The sequence below is a fragment of the Tarenaya hassleriana genome, unplaced genomic scaffold, assembly GCF_000463585.1.
Source record: "Tarenaya hassleriana unplaced genomic scaffold, ASM46358v1 Cleome15, whole genome shotgun sequence".
Lineage (NCBI taxonomy): Eukaryota > Viridiplantae > Streptophyta > Magnoliopsida > Brassicales > Cleomaceae > Tarenaya > Tarenaya hassleriana.
Window position 1 is genome coordinate 881,374 of NW_010964923.1, and position 14,177 is coordinate 895,550.

Sequence of the window (14,177 nt, forward strand, 5' to 3'; positions counted from 1 at the left end):
TTTCATTTCAGATCTTTGGAAGGCCGCAATGGCTGACTGTCGCAGGACGTTCCCGAACATATGTTGCAAAGGTACATAACATGGTTACATGCATGGACCTTCTCGAACATTTCGCATATGTAATCGTATCTCTTACGTATACTGCATATGTACGGACGGATCAGATTAGGACAGAACTGGAACAACGAGGATGCAAAATCAGAACAAGGCGTGAAGTACAGTGGGTTACCACTTCTGTTAATAATGGTCTCTCCCCACCTCCTCCCCCCCCCCCCTCGTTTCTACATCTTCTTTGATGGTTTTTGGCTTACAAAACCTGCAGGCGTTACTATAAGGAATGGAGATGGCTCGGAGGAAATATTCGATCGATGTTTATTGGCTATGAATGCCCAAGATGCTCTGAGGTTGCTTGGGGACCAAGCAACGTTTGATGAAAGGAGAGTTCTTGGTGCTTTCCAATACGTCCACAGGTACTTTATGACAGATTATATCCGATCTGATCTGAGAATCGTGAATTCCTGTGGATGTGGTCCATTAACTTTCAGTATCGCATTCTCGTCAGCGATATCTATCTCCACCGTGACACGGATTTCATGCCCCACAAGACAGCGGCATGGAGCGCCTGCAATTTCCTAGAAAGTACAGAACATAAAGGTTCAATAACGTACTGGCTGAATATACTTCAGGTCTGGTCTGTAACTCGGTCTCCCGATCTTGTCCTTGCATTTTCTTTTTTTGTAACATCGGCTCTGTGCCGGTTACTGATTGGGAAACTCTAATGGGTTGAACCAACTTTGGATGTGTAACAATCTTGCGCAGAATCTTGGAGAGAAACAAGAACCATTCTTCGTGACACTGAATCCTGATCGTGTCCCGAAGAAGACGTTGCTCAAATGGACTACTGCCCGCACCGTCCCGTCTGTTGCTGCTCTGACGGCTTCACAAGATCTGGACAAGATTCAAGGACAACATGGATTGTGGTTCTGTGAATCGTGTCAGGGTATAGCAGAATAAAACACATGTTTCTTGCGGCTTTGTGTTGGGCCAAGAACAGGCAGCTTGGTCTTGATCTTGAACTAATCCTGTTTGTGTGAATCTTTCCATTTCAGGCTACGGATTCCATGAAGACGGGCTAAAGGCAATCCATCCAATCATTTGTATTCATAACATCGTTCTTGTAGATGATCTTGTTTTTCTAACTCGTGACTTCTCGATTTGCCAGGCTGGTATAGCTGCAGCGCGAAATCTGCTCAGGAAAGATATCGGTAACCTGAAGAATCCAAAATGCATGGTCCTGTCTCTATCAGAAACAGGGGCTCGGCTTTTCGTGACCAGATTCATGGAACAGTTCATCTCAACCGGGTCCATTACGTAAGCCTCGAAACCTAAACTTTGCAACGTCTTACCACTCGGGGATTCATAACTCGCTTTCTTTCCTGTGGAATCGTCAGATTACTGGAAGAAGGAGGAACAATGTTCAGGTTTGGCGGGAAACATCCCAAATGCAACTTGAGATCTGTTCTGACGATTCACAGTCCTCAGTTTTACTGGAAGGTACACGATGCTTTGCTACAAATACAGAAAGTGTTCTTCCATGCTCAAGAACCGGATTCTTGGCTTTCCCCAGGTCATGACACGGGCGGATTTAGGGCTCGCAGATGCTTATATCAATGGAGATTTTTCGTTCGTCGATAAAGACAATGGGCTTTTGAATATGTTAATGGTAGAGATACGAGCACTAGACAAATAGATACCGAGTCTCCTTTTCTTTTCGTTTTCTCATTTCGGTCGAGCTTTTCTACTTTCAGATTCTCATAGCTAACAGAGATATGAACTCACTGAAATCGAATCTTGCCAAGAAAAGGTACTTGCTCTGGCTTCCATTAAGAACATTGCAAGCTTTGATGTGCAGATTTCGCCGCCTAAACTTTGCTCCCATTTGATCTTTTAGGGGTTGGTGGACACCGATGTTTCTGACAGCCGGGCTAGCTTCTGTAAATTACTTCCTCAAGCATGTCTCAAGACAGAACACCCTAACACAAGCTCGTAGGAACATTTCTCGTCACTATGATTTGGTAAAATGTTCTTATTCCCGATATTCATTCAATCGCAACAAACATCGTGTAAGTCTTCTGAGTTCATATGATTCACTTCTTCATCGGGTTAATTTGCAGAGTAACGAGCTTTTTGCTATGTTCTTGGACGAGACCATGATGTATTCGGCTGCATTATTCAGTGTTTGCTCTGAACCCCCCTCTCCCCGAATGAATTTCTCTGTTTAGAACCTCTTACGTACTCTTCTGACAACATGTTTTCCGTATTAAACGGTTTTGTAGTCGGAAGACGAGGATCTGAAAACTGCTCAGATGAGGAAAATATCTCTCTTGATCGAGAAGGTAATCTCTACCATTCATTCATTCTCCTTCTTTTGTCGTAACTTACACCACGGACTGCATATTTCAGGCGAGAATAGAGAAGAACCACGAGGTTTTGGAGATCGGATGTGGTTGGGGAACCTTAGCCATAGAAGTTGTGAGAAGAACTGGTTGCAGATACACCGGCATTACCTTATCGGTCGAACAACTTAAATACGCCGAAGCAAAGGCCAGAGAAGCTGGGCTTCAGGATCAGATTACGTTTCAACTCTGCGATTATCGTCAACTCTCTGATTCTCGTGTATATGACAGAATCATATCTTGGTAAGACCCTCCTTTTCTCTCCGGTCGTACCCGAACCTGCATTACAGAAACCATCACGTATATTAGCTTCGTTGTTTCAGCGAGATGTTAGAAGCAGTTGGGCATGAATTCATGGAGACGTTCTTCAGAAGTTGTGAGGCTGCGCTTGCGGAGGATGGTCTTCTTGTTATGCAGGTAATGGTGTTCATCCTTCTCTTTGGACGGTTCTTTCTTTCTTTTTTCCTCGGAATTTAATGGTTTCAGCGTTGGAAATCAGTTCGCATGGATACCCGATCAACGTTACGACGAGTACAGACTGAGTTCGGATTTCATAAAGGAGTACATCTTCCATGGCGGATGCCTGCCATCGCTTGCCAGATTAACATCAGCCATGGCTTCTTCCTCAAGGCTATAGTAAGTCAGCGTCTAATCCAGCGCTCTTTTCCTTCTTTCGTACATCTAACTTTCATGAAATGCAGCATTCAACAAGTTGAGAACATCGGCGTCCATTACTACCAGACGATAAGATGCTGGCGAAAGAACTTCACAGAGAGGCGCAGGTGAGAAAGATCGAACCTTTTTCTTGTCTGTTAATCCGGGTTTCAACCGATTCAAAAGATCACTGCGCTGTGCAGACAAATCATGGATCTCGGATTCGACGAGAAATTCATCCGGACATGGGAATATTATTTCGACTACTGCTCAGCTGGTTTCAGGACTTTTACACTTGGAAACTACCAGATGGTGTTCTCTCGTCTTGGAAGCACATCTGCATTCGGAGATCCGTACAGGAGCTTCCCCTCCGCGTATTGTTCCAGCCCAGAAACTGGAAACCAGATGAACTCTGAACTTCTTTAGCATCACCAAACCCAAATGTTCTCTGATTCTCTGTGTTTTTTTTCCTGGAAAATTCGATGTATAAGAGCTTGGCTTTGTGCTCCATGTACGATCTTGTACAGTTTCCATGTCTGCATAAGAACATAGCATGACAGCCGGGCTAGTTTCGGTTGCTGGAAACCCATGTTTGGTAAACTAGTTTCGGTTGCTGTCTTAACCAGCTGCATCACCAGAACGAAACCGACATTCCGTACAATTGCTTCAAGAAAAGCATCACATGACAGAAGAGTTTAAGTTCCATTAAGACACTGAAAACCCTCCTGCAACAACAAAGTTTCTGGTTTCAGTGGCACTGACATCAGAAACTAATGACCTGATCTGACATCTCATGATACATCAACATTGTCCCATTTCAGCTACAAAGGGAAGGATGAACAAAAGCTACCCTCTTTTCCAACCCCCTCTCTCTCTCTCTCTCTCTCTTTCTCTCTCTCTCTAATACCATTGCAAGAGCATGAACAGAAGAATCTCTGTATGAGCATAGCTTGGGTTTCTGCCTGGACGAATCTTTGGCTTCGCCGTAGAACTTAAGCATCCTCGTCCTGTACAAACACAGGCCGAAAATGATTATGTTCATCCTCAAAGCTGCACTAACACTACATTTTTTTACCACTACCTCACAGAACTAGCTTCAAAGGATCAACTACCGCTACATCTACCGAAACTGCACACAACGAGGAGATTAGATGAGAGCTGCATCTATTGGAAAGAGATACCCGTTTTCATCTACAGATCCCGAAAACAGGACAGACATCTCTTAAATCAGAAGCCTTTAAGCTTTTTAATACCTGCAGAACAATTCCATGTGAATCCAGACAAAAACCATCATAAGACAAGCAGACATTACAAAGTCAAGAGAGAAAGCAAACAAGTCATAGGAGGCGATTATATATGCTACAGTAGCAGAAGCACCAAGACAAAAGGAACACTCAAGCGGCAAGCCTATAGTTATAAGCCCCAAAAACCGGATACTACACTCAACAGAAACTGTTAGAAATGTAAACTGGAATCTAACACGCCTGCAAGAGGCTTATTGTAATAAAATGTGCAAAACTCATAAGATTCAAGCAATCCAGCCGGTTAAGAAGTTGGACCTTCGGATTGAGCTATTCTTCTTGATGAGGGGTCCATAAACAGGGATTAGAACCCCTTAAAATGATGCAGTCCGTTCAGGATTCTCTACTGTTGTCCATGTCGACCCTGACTACCATTGTACCCACCGCCATAACCTTGCAGCGGATCAGATCTCCATGAACCATCACCATAGCTGCCTCCATTGTAGCCACCACCACTACCTTGTAGATCCCCGCCGGCAATATTTGATCCGCCACTTGGACGCCCTCCAATGGCTCCAAATCCGGGTTGATTTCCATAAGAGGAATCGTTTCCACCATATCCGTAACCTTGGTTACTAAAACCAGCTGACCCACCTGGAGATTGTGCAGAAGGTGCTGCTCCATTACCTCCATAACCACTAGGAGCAGTATTTCCATAGCCCGGGTTACCATAACCAGCAGCAGCAGGTTGACCGCCCCATGAACTTCTCGGACCACCTCCATGACCACTTCCAAAAGCAGCACCTGGAGCACCGCTCGGGTTTCCATATGGCGCACCAAAAGGACCACCATAACCTCCACCAGCACCAGCAGCATAGCCTCCATAGGCGATATACCCGACTCCATTACTACCATATCCATAACCGGCACCACCATAACCAGAAGAACCATAAGATGGTAAACCATTTCCGGTATTCTGATGCTGCATAAACCTGTTGGAATCTACACGGCCCTCATAACTGTTCCCACTACCACCCATTGAACGCCCAGGCCCTCCAGGAATGGCGTCTTTAGGAAGAGCCCGCTTTACTTCAACTTGCTTGCCGTTCAAATCATGGAAAGTCTTGTGCAAGACACGGTCTACCGAATCTTCAGATTCGAAGGAAACAAATCCAAACCCACGAGGACGGTTGGTATTCTGGTCATACATGATTATCACATCAGCCACGGAACCATAAGCTTCAAAGTACTGTCGAAATGCTTCATCTGTCAAAGTGGGCGGCAAACCTCCGACAAAGATCTTCTTGGTTCTAACATATCCACCGCCACCACCTCCGGAATTTCTAGAAGGATTATAATTACCGGATCTACCTGATACTTGCTGTTCTTCTCTTGTCATGGCCCTCTTCACATCAACCTAGAAAATTGGCACAGATCAACGAAAGCCCAAGATAAATATCCAAGCATGAATGATACAGTTTACACCACAGCAAGAGTTTAACACAAAGTTGTCTTCTTAACCTCATTGATCAATCCACTATTTTCAATTTTATCACACTACCAAGACTTTGATCAGTTTCCAGAGTCTATAAAAAACAGGGTTCGGTTTTTCAAGAACAAAGCGAAAATTACGAAACTTGCAAATTATAAGAAAAAGATACCAATCAAACACACGAAATAGAACATAGTGGAGAGAAGAAAAAAAAGCTGCAGACTTTATCTTGTTCCATTGCTTATGACTTCCAGAAGAACAAAACTTTCAATGGACCCGATACGAAATCGATCAAACCAGCAGAAATCGAGGCAAGAAGCTATGAAAGGAGCAGAGATTAACCTCTCTGGTATCAATGTGATGCTTGTCCTGAAGAACCCGATCGAGAACAGAAGGATCCGAGAAGAGAACGAACCCAAAACCCCTAGGGCGACCAGTGACCTTGTCCCTCATCACGATTGCCTGCAAGACATCGCCATAGTTACTGAAATGTTCCTTTAGCTTGTCTTCGTTAGTTTCCCATGAAATCCCACCGACAAAAAGCTTTCCTTGATCCGCATCCATGGCTTTAACTCACACTTTACCCTCTTCCTCCCTTTTCTTACAAACCCAGAATCCAAGATAAAAAAACCCCAAATCAAGTTCCGAAAACAACTACGAGAACCAACAAAAGGGTTCTAGGTTTTCAAGAAGAAATGACAGAGGATAGAGAAAGAGAGGAGGGGGATTTCTAGGTTTACTAACAAACCCACGTAGTATTATTACATTTTTATATTAACCTCGTATGTTTATCTTATTTACAAATTGACTCTCATGGGCCGGCCCATATTCTTCCGGGAGAATAATTGATTCCAGAAAAAATAGGTCAAACGAGCCGGCCCATCACGAATCGGATTGGCTCACGGATTAAACTTTTTTTTTCTTTTTAAATTTTTTTTATATATTTTAAAATATTTTTATATACAAATTATATTTTTATTATATATTTAATTTATTTTGTTTAAAATTTTAAATATTTTTATTATATTTTAAATATTAAAATTATTTTAAAATATTTTTTAGTATTTAAATTTTATTTTTAAAATTATATATTTGGTCCGTGGGTCGGTTCGTTTGACTCGCGGACTAAGGTGATCTGGATTGAGTTGGTCTATTTTTGGCTCGTTAAAAAATGGACTGGACTGAGCTGGGCTAAAATTTTCTCGGATCGGGACGAGCCGGGCTGGGTTGAACCGGGTCGGCCCGGTTTTACACCCCTATCTATATCTATATACATTAAATGGAGACTTCTAAGGGCAAAAAAATAATTTTAAACAAATACGGAATGATAATTTCGTGGATTAATTGTGGTAGAGTTATTTACAATAAGTGTAATTTAGCATTAAAAATAAATATCGGACGTGAATTTCAAGAGGAGAAAAACAAAGCCGAACCTTTATATTTACAGATACACATATCATATTATATTTAAAATCACGTAATTATATAATTTTTAAGGGAAAATGTAGTGTCGATAAATATCGTAAAATATAACGGTAATAATGTTTTATCTTATATAATTAAGCGTAATTGTCGAATATTAATTACAAATATGCAGTGTCATTAGTCGTTCATTAGGTGGAAAGATGGAATACGGCGAGACGTAGATACTAGATTCCGTGCCCACACGGTTGAAGCTCACCGGCGGCTGTCCCAAGTTGACATCTGTCACACGTGTGGAGTCAAGGAGTGAGAAACCTCACACGTGTGAACTTGTAATATTAAAATCTCATATATATATATATATATATATATAATATGATCGTATATATATGTGTGTGTATATCTTTTTTGCCGGAAAAAAAAAAGACTGTAAAAGAGGAAAAAGCAAAGCCGAACACAAATAATGACATATCTGAGAATCTGAGACAACCCACAAATGTAAAAAAAGTTTTTTCTCACCCACCCTCATAATATTACCATTTTTTTATATTAACATCGTATATTTATCTTATTTACAAATTTTCCATATATGTTTGCTTTATGTTAATATTAGATGGAAAATTGTTGGTGCAAAAAATAATTTAAAAAAAAATAAAGAAGAAAAACTTGTGGAAGTAAACTATCTACACCGGATTACGTACACGCTCTTCAAAAGATTTGTAAAGTATTGAGAGATTTCCAAAAACATAATATTAAAGTATAATATTAATCGCAAAATATTTTCACTTGAAACTTTAGGAGTGATAATTGTGGTAGAATTATTTAGATTGGGTGTAATTTAGCATAAAAAAAATATCGAACGTGACTTTCAAAAGTGGCAAAGATGTGGGCGTGATTTACAGGTATTTATATTTAGGAAAAAAAAAGAAAAAAATTAAAGAGAAGACAACACAACAGCAGTTCAAGCCTAAACAGCAACAACAACAACAAAAAAGCCGTTTCTTTTGCTTCTCTTTGGTCTCTCCCGTTTGTTCTTCTTTCGTCCCCTCGATCTAACTGATTTCCCTCTGCGAGAGCACGGATTTCTTGCTCTGTGCCTACAATTCTTGTCAAAGTTTATTGCTTTTTTCTGTTTAGATTTTTTTTCGATTTGACCAATCTCGAGGGACATAAGAAGGAGAATGAGGGGACAGAGGTGATCGTCCGATTCTCGATGGAGCAGCTTGTCAACTTCATCATTCGACCACCCAGGTGAAGCATCGTCTTCTTCTTCTTCCGAATTCATGTTCGAAGATTGTGAACTCACTTGTTGTCGGATTCGGTTATGAGTTTAATTTCTTTTTTTTTTTCCTTTTCCTGGGGTTTGTTGAATTCTCTTATTAAGCTCAGATTTAATGGGTTAGGGATTTGGGTTTTAAGAAAGTTTCGAGCTTTTGTTCGGATTTTATGTTTTTGTTCGTGTTCTCGAATTGTAGATGGCAATTGGATTTATTTGGATCGTGGGTCGGTTTAGAATCGTCCTTTTTGGAAAAAGAAACTGGGATTTTCACAGGAATGCTGATGTTTGCGTTCTGGAATCAAGCAAGAGACAAGCTTCAGATATATTCCTCTGAGTCAGTTGGATTTAGTTTTGTCGGCTTTCATGTCTGGGTTCTTCTTAGGTGATGTCTCGCTACTGTACGGAAGAATACAATTGGTGCTTTACTGGGTCCAGATGCTGAACCTTCTTATCATCTGTGGTTTGACCCAAGAGCGTGTCCATGTCTACTCAGAATTATAGTTTTACGGACTTAGGACAGTTGACAGAAGTATGTTGGGTATGGCAGTGAATACAGCTTCTGTCCCATATCCATATACCCCGGACAAGACATTAGTTCCGTAGATATTGCAGCATCTGATAATTGCATGGTGTGTTTGTGACTATTTGAGGTATATATCCTTGTTTGTTCCTTTTATTAAAGATGGCAATTAGAGTGTGCATTCACAGTAGAGGGATCTGGATACATACGACAGGATCCCAAAGTTTCGGTCTTTGAGTACGAGAAAGTGGACCGTTTGTGTGATCGTGTTCATCTTTCAAAAGCCCATCAAGAGATGATCTTATTAGGGTTTTGATTTTCATCATCAACTTCTGACTATAAATCTCTGTGCTAACTTGTGCGATGCAGAGCTGAATACAACCCGGAGCATGATCTCTTGGAGCAGGAGTTTATGCTGAAAGGGAGATGGTACCAAAGGAAGGACTTAGAGGTAAGTAAACCTCTCTAATGGTTTTTAATAGTTTATAAAGCGGACATTTTTGTGTTTCTTGTTGTAGCTTCTCTATTCTTGATGGATAAGACCATAACTGGCGCTAATGCCATAATGTGAAAAATGTTGTTGACCGCCTTTAGAATCTTAATTTCGAGTGGTATTTTCTTCTCTTGATGCCGTAGAGATGGTGTATTTGGCAGGTCAAAAACAGCAGGGGAGATGTCCTCCAGTGTAGCCATTACATGCCGATTGAACGCCCCGAGGGAAAGCCTCTGCCCTGTGTAATTTACTGCCATGGAAACAGGTACTGGAAATTTGATGAACATCTTTTCGTAGATTCTAATTATATAGAATGTGATAACTAACAAATTCTGTATGGGATGAAATCTATCTTCGGTGTTTATGCGTAAACACTATAAACAAACCCTACTTCTGAGTTGAAAAAGTGAGTTGCTTGCCAAAAACCCCGGGAATTGCCGCTTGGGAAGATGGTTTGATTTGATTCGCTTACTTACTTCTGTACAAAGTATTATCCTCTTATTTCTGTTGTTGGACCGTTTAATTTACAGTCTCACTAATGCCACCGTAATGTGTATATCCAGTGGATGTAGAGCTGATGGAAGTGAAGCCGCTATTGTATTACTTCCTTCAAACATCACAGTGTTCACCCTCGATTTCTCGGGATCCGGTCTATCCGGAGGGGAGCACGTCACGTTGGGCTGGAACGAGGTACGTGATTATTTAACCATTCCAAGATTATTGTTGTTTTTTTTGCCGATATTTATTGCTGTTTTAAGGTAGCGTTTTTGGACAAGGTCAGTTTTAACTGTCGTGTTTGTTCTTCTCATCTGTAATAATCACTTGATGGCTTCACCTTGTAATTATCTTTTTAGTTGTGAGAGTTTTCATATTTTTGTCCGTTAATATTTGCAGAAGGATGATCTCAAGGCTGTGGTCGACTATCTAAGAACGGATGGAAATGTGTCACTGATTGGCTTATGGGGCCGTTCGATGGGAGCTGTTACCAGGTTCTCTTCACCCTTTCGTGTATTTTTTCCCAATTTACTTGTCTGATACCATCTTTATTTTGCATTCATAATATTAATCGCAAAATATTTTCACTTGAAACTTTAGGAGTGATAATTGTGGTAGAATTATTTAGATTGGGTGTAATTTAGCATAAAAAAAATATCGAACGTGACTTTCAAAAGTGGCAAAGATGTGGGCGTGATTTACAGGTATTTATATTTAGGAAAAAAAAAGAAAAAAATTAAAGAGAAGACAACACAACAGCAGTTCAAGCCTAAACAGCAACAACAACAACAAAAAAGCCGCTTCTATAGATTCTTGGGTTCTCGTGTTTTTTGAGACCGACACTCTGCCACTTGCCAGTGATTCTCTATGATGATCGGCAATAGTCATAACGTGTTTACATGTAAACCGCCTTAAGAAATGACATAAAAGACTTCACAACAAAACCGTCAAGTCAGTTTTTTCATATGGCAGTTTGATGTATGGAGCTGAGGATCCATCAATTGCGGGAATGGTTCTTGATAGTCCATTCTCTGATTTGGTTGATCTCATGATGGAGCTTGTGGATACATACAAGTTCCGTTTGCCGAAATTTACCGTAAGTAAATCTATATATTTGTTTCCGATCGGTCCGCTTCTTCCATGGCGTCTCTGTTATACGGGTTTATGATCTTTTAACTTTGCATTTTCAGGTAAAGTTTGCGATACAATATATGCGGAGAGCTGTTCAGAAGAAAGCAAAGTTCGATATAACGGATCTCAACACCATTAAGGTCATCTCTTCGCGGCTGATTGTCTGAATATGGCTGAATGATCATTACTTGTTACAATGGCATTATCCATATCGGTTGTCGGAAACATTATCCTATAGATATATATATATATATATATATATATATATTGTTACCGTATCGTATACGACGTTCATTTTTCAAGTTTTATATTTGATGCTGCAGGTAGCAAAGTCTTGCTTTGTTCCAGTTTTATTTGGGCATGCCATAGATGACGACTTCATCCGGCCTCATCATTCAGATCGTATATATGAAGCATATGTAGTAAGATTTCCCGTTTTCGAAAAACTCTTTTCCCAAAGCGAGACAAAAAAAAAGATTCGATTTTACTTTGATTCAATCCGATCACATGTCTTATGGTTGTGGCAGGGAGACAAAAATATCATCAAATTTGATGGGGATCACAATTCTCCTCGCCCGCAGTTTTACTTCGATTCGATAAACATTTTTTTCCATAACGTTCTTCAACCTCCGGAAGCTGTCGGTCCAACATTTTATGACCCCTTGGATGATTATTTTGTAAAGGTAATGCAAACACATCTACGCTTCGGTTTCTTGATATTTCGTCGAGAAAGGTCATTGATTCCGAATGTTTCATGTTCAGGGCAGTTGGAGCACCATGCGTGAACCGAATCTTCCGCAATCCTCAGCACAGAAACGTTAGTGATTCGGTTTTTTTTTTGTTTCGATTTCCTCTTCGTTGTTCTAATGGTTTCGGGTTTAGATGCAGGAAACATCTCTGACGCACTTAATGAAGTTCGCACGAAAAGACCTATGAGTCGGACTGAGGTTGGTAATGCTTGAGTTCATCTTTTCGGGTTTTCTTTCAAGAATTTCCGGTATAATTTGCTCAGTTACAGCTCCTATCCTTATGTTCAGTGTTCTTACCGAACAGAATCTTCTTCCTATGCAACATTTGGTTGTTCTTGTTTCACTTTGTTCTTAAAGTGAACTACTTGGAAGCTTGATGCTGTTTTAGTATTATGCTTTCTTCATCTTTCTTCCAATCGAAAATTTCGCTTGTTTTTTCACCTGTCAGGTTCCTTCCAATGTCACATCCAACGAATCTTCGTCAGAAACCAAGGTATGAGACCAGTTTCGTATATGATCTTGATTGTCTAATGGCTATTCGATCAGCAACTGTAAAGAAAATGATTATATCCGGCGCCCATGGCTGTAAACTATTATCCGGAGAAGAGAAAAACCCCGTAAAGGAAATTAAAAGAAAACGCTAATAGAAGAGACGGGACAGAAGCAAGGAGATTCTTGACGTTGAGTGATGTTCTGTTTTTCAGGAAAAAGACGGTCATGATTGCCATGGAAGCCCGTCTTCCGACATGATTAGCTTCGATTTGTCGAACGGTGATCCGTACCCTCCTCATCTTGCGGTTTCTGTAGAAGATGATCAGTATGTTGAGTATCAGTTCGAGGATTTGGGAGATTTCCCATCCAACGCAGAGGAGGAAGAAAGGGTGAGATTATTAAAAAAAAAAAAAAAAAAAACACGATTCTTTCACTTCAATCCTGTTTTTTTATTGGTTTTCTCATCTTTTAAAGCTTTGCAGATGTTAATGGAAGCAGTGATGGAATCTCTAAAGGACTTGGAGGTGCAGAATCATCAGAAACAAGAAAGCTCTGGAACCGATGACGGAGAAAAGGATAACGAGACCGAACAAGAACAAGGTGTCTCTTCGAGTTCCGAAACATGCAGCCAGGATGTAACACTGTCGTCTTCTGAAGCCAATGCTGCATGCGAGACCTCGGCCTCGGCCTCCTTGCCCGAGCCAGTCCCACCAGCTGACTCGTCCCTGACTGATTCCACCGATATGTCGGCACGGACCAAGGCTACAGTCACGGTTGAACGTAGTAATGCCCCGAGCAACGTTCTAGACGGGTTAATACGCCGATGGGATCTTAACTTCTTCAAGAACAGATGATCCCGCTCGGACTGGAAGCTGAGTTCCAGTTTTGTGTGTTTGGTTTCACATTTGGGTGTCTGTAAAATATATTCGACCGGAAAGATGGAAAATCTTTCCAAGGGGACAATAGGGTTTGGTCTTTGTGTCAAAGGCTGTTCAGTGAAGAATCATTACTGGTTTTGGTTTATGGTTTTTTATACGATTCTCTATCCAAAACACTGTGTTCTTCATTTTCTTTGTCTCTGCAGAAGAAGAAAGCCGTGTGTTGATCTGTTCATGTTTTTCCATGTCATAACATTTTTCAGTTTCAGTTTCAGTTCCTCTGCAGTTGCATGAGTTCTGTGTCTGAAGCGTGAAACTGTGGTTTCTTGAAGCATGGAAATGATTTTGGATACAAATTTGGCCAACTTATGCATGAAAACAATGGGGGAAGAAAAATGATGTTGACAAGAAATTATCTGAAAACATAACCTTCGGACCAGAAGTCGTCCGGATCTAAGAGACGAGATCTGTCTTATCTCGTCGCCAGCAACTGGAGGGCTGCTTCAACGAGTTCATTGATGGACGAACCATGGCGTGCGATACCAACCGTGCCCGAGAAAATGTCGAAGTTCTCGAGCTCGGTTGCAGTCTCGGAGACAGTTTCAAGTTCTGTCTTCATCCCGAGATCTCGGAAAGTCTTGACGGTCTCAGGGCTTGTTTCCATCATCTGAATGGTCAGCTCTATGGCGAACCTCCTGATTCTCGGGACCCTTGACGATGGATATTTATACTTCTCGAGAATCTTGACCAATTCCTCGGCCACTTCTTCCTCGCTCACGCTCGCATTCTTGAACGCGGTTCTTGATTCTTCCGAGCTCATGAGCCTGAGAATATGCGGTGCCAGTCCCACCATTACTTCCAGGATCTTGTCCTCT

The 14,177-nt window shown here is 41.0% G+C and overlaps 4 protein-coding genes across 12 annotated transcripts in view; 2 read left to right on the forward strand and 2 right to left on the reverse strand.

Moving 5' to 3' along the window:
• Window positions 1–3,713, forward strand: part of LOC104808653 — a 5,233-nt gene extending 1,520 nt beyond the window's left edge. Inside the window, exons 6-21 of one of the 3 annotated variants that reach the window (XM_010534384.1) lie at window positions 323–470; window positions 563–686; window positions 820–1,000; window positions 1,110–1,138; window positions 1,223–1,371; window positions 1,452–1,554; window positions 1,628–1,723; window positions 1,809–1,864; window positions 1,952–2,075; window positions 2,175–2,237; window positions 2,337–2,396; window positions 2,464–2,699; window positions 2,780–2,873; window positions 2,956–3,092; window positions 3,158–3,238; window positions 3,297–3,713. In XM_010534384.1, the coding sequence (XP_010532686.1) occupies window positions 323–470; window positions 563–686; window positions 820–1,000; window positions 1,110–1,138; window positions 1,223–1,371; window positions 1,452–1,554; window positions 1,628–1,723; window positions 1,809–1,864; window positions 1,952–2,075; window positions 2,175–2,237; window positions 2,337–2,396; window positions 2,464–2,699; window positions 2,780–2,873; window positions 2,956–3,092; window positions 3,158–3,238; window positions 3,297–3,519 (1,904 nt within the window). In that variant the 3' untranslated portion in view covers window positions 3,520–3,713. Of the gene's footprint in view, window positions 1–322; window positions 471–562; window positions 687–819; window positions 1,001–1,109; window positions 1,139–1,222; window positions 1,372–1,451; window positions 1,555–1,627; window positions 1,724–1,808; window positions 1,865–1,951; window positions 2,076–2,174; window positions 2,238–2,336; window positions 2,397–2,463; window positions 2,700–2,765; window positions 2,874–2,955; window positions 3,093–3,157; window positions 3,239–3,296 lie in introns of those variants that run through there. The other 2 variants (XM_010534383.1, XM_010534385.1) reach the window with 2 other exon arrangements.
• An 80-nt stretch (window positions 3,714–3,793) lies between these two features.
• On the reverse strand, window positions 3,794–6,583 carry LOC104808655 (heterogeneous nuclear ribonucleoprotein 1). Of its 5 annotated transcripts, none has more exons than XR_770973.1 (4): window positions 6,186–6,583; window positions 4,670–5,768; window positions 4,192–4,239; window positions 3,794–4,117 (listed from the first exon to the last, which is right to left on the reverse strand). XR_770973.1 is itself a non-coding variant. In XM_010534386.1 (2 exons), the coding sequence occupies exons 1-2, from the start codon at window positions 6,405–6,407 to the stop codon at window positions 4,755–4,757; spliced, it is 1,236 nt and encodes a 411-aa protein (XP_010532688.1). In that variant the 5' UTR covers window positions 6,408–6,583; the 3' UTR covers window positions 4,433–4,754. The 5 variants fall into 5 exon arrangements, 1 of the variants encoding a protein (XP_010532688.1); XR_770974.2 differs by lacking the exon at window positions 4,192–4,239 and adding an exon at window positions 4,292–4,363; XR_770971.2 differs by having other exon boundaries at window positions 4,192–4,363.
• Window positions 6,584–8,208: 1,625 nt separating this feature from the next.
• LOC104808656 lies at window positions 8,209–13,531 on the forward strand. 3 transcript variants are annotated; one of them, XM_010534388.2, is made up of 14 exons: window positions 8,209–8,516; window positions 9,434–9,515; window positions 9,719–9,822; window positions 10,121–10,247; window positions 10,452–10,546; window positions 11,025–11,148; window positions 11,243–11,323; window positions 11,507–11,605; window positions 11,711–11,866; window positions 11,946–12,000; window positions 12,066–12,130; window positions 12,381–12,425; window positions 12,637–12,813; window positions 12,907–13,531. In XM_010534388.2, exons 1-14 carry the CDS (start codon window positions 8,479–8,481, stop codon window positions 13,276–13,278), a joined length of 1,620 nt encoding a protein of 539 aa, XP_010532690.1. In that variant the 5' UTR covers window positions 8,209–8,478; the 3' UTR covers window positions 13,279–13,531. The 3 variants fall into 3 exon arrangements, with proteins under 3 accessions (XP_010532690.1, XP_010532691.1, XP_019057598.1); XM_010534389.2 differs by having other exon boundaries at window positions 8,210–8,516; window positions 12,072–12,130; XM_019202053.1 differs by lacking the exon at window positions 8,209–8,516 and adding an exon at window positions 8,574–9,194.
• A 113-nt stretch (window positions 13,532–13,644) lies between these two features.
• LOC104808657 overlaps window positions 13,645–14,177 on the reverse strand; it is a 2,870-nt gene continuing 2,337 nt past the window's right edge. Inside the window, exon 3 of the mRNA XM_010534390.1 lies at window positions 13,645–14,175. Within this exon, the coding sequence (XP_010532692.1) occupies window positions 13,775–14,175 (401 nt within the window). The 3' untranslated portion in view covers window positions 13,645–13,774. The remainder of the gene's footprint in view (window positions 14,176–14,177) is intronic.

What these genes read in the sequence shown, in the direction of transcription:
- LOC104808656 (XM_010534388.2), top strand. Translation starts at nt 8,479, where the DNA reads ATGGAGCAGCTTGTCAACTTCATCATTCGACCACCCAG. An exon ending in CGGATCTCAACACCATTAAG is followed by an intron (nt 11,324 to 11,506) that starts GTCATCTCTTCG and finishes TTGATGCTGCAG; the next exon opens with GTAGCAAAGTCTTGCTTTGT. An exon ending in TGGATGATTATTTTGTAAAG is followed by an intron (nt 11,867 to 11,945) that starts GTAATGCAAACA and finishes TTTCATGTTCAG; the next exon opens with GGCAGTTGGAGCACCATGCG.
- LOC104808655 (XM_010534386.1), bottom strand. Translation starts at nt 6,407, where the DNA reads ATGGATGCGGATCAAGGAAAGCTTTTTGTCGGTGGGATTTCATGGGAA. An exon ending in ATCACATTGATACCAGAGAG is followed by an intron (nt 5,769 to 6,185) that starts GTTAATCTCTGC and finishes CCAATTTTCTAG; the next exon opens with GTTGATGTGAAGAGGGCCAT.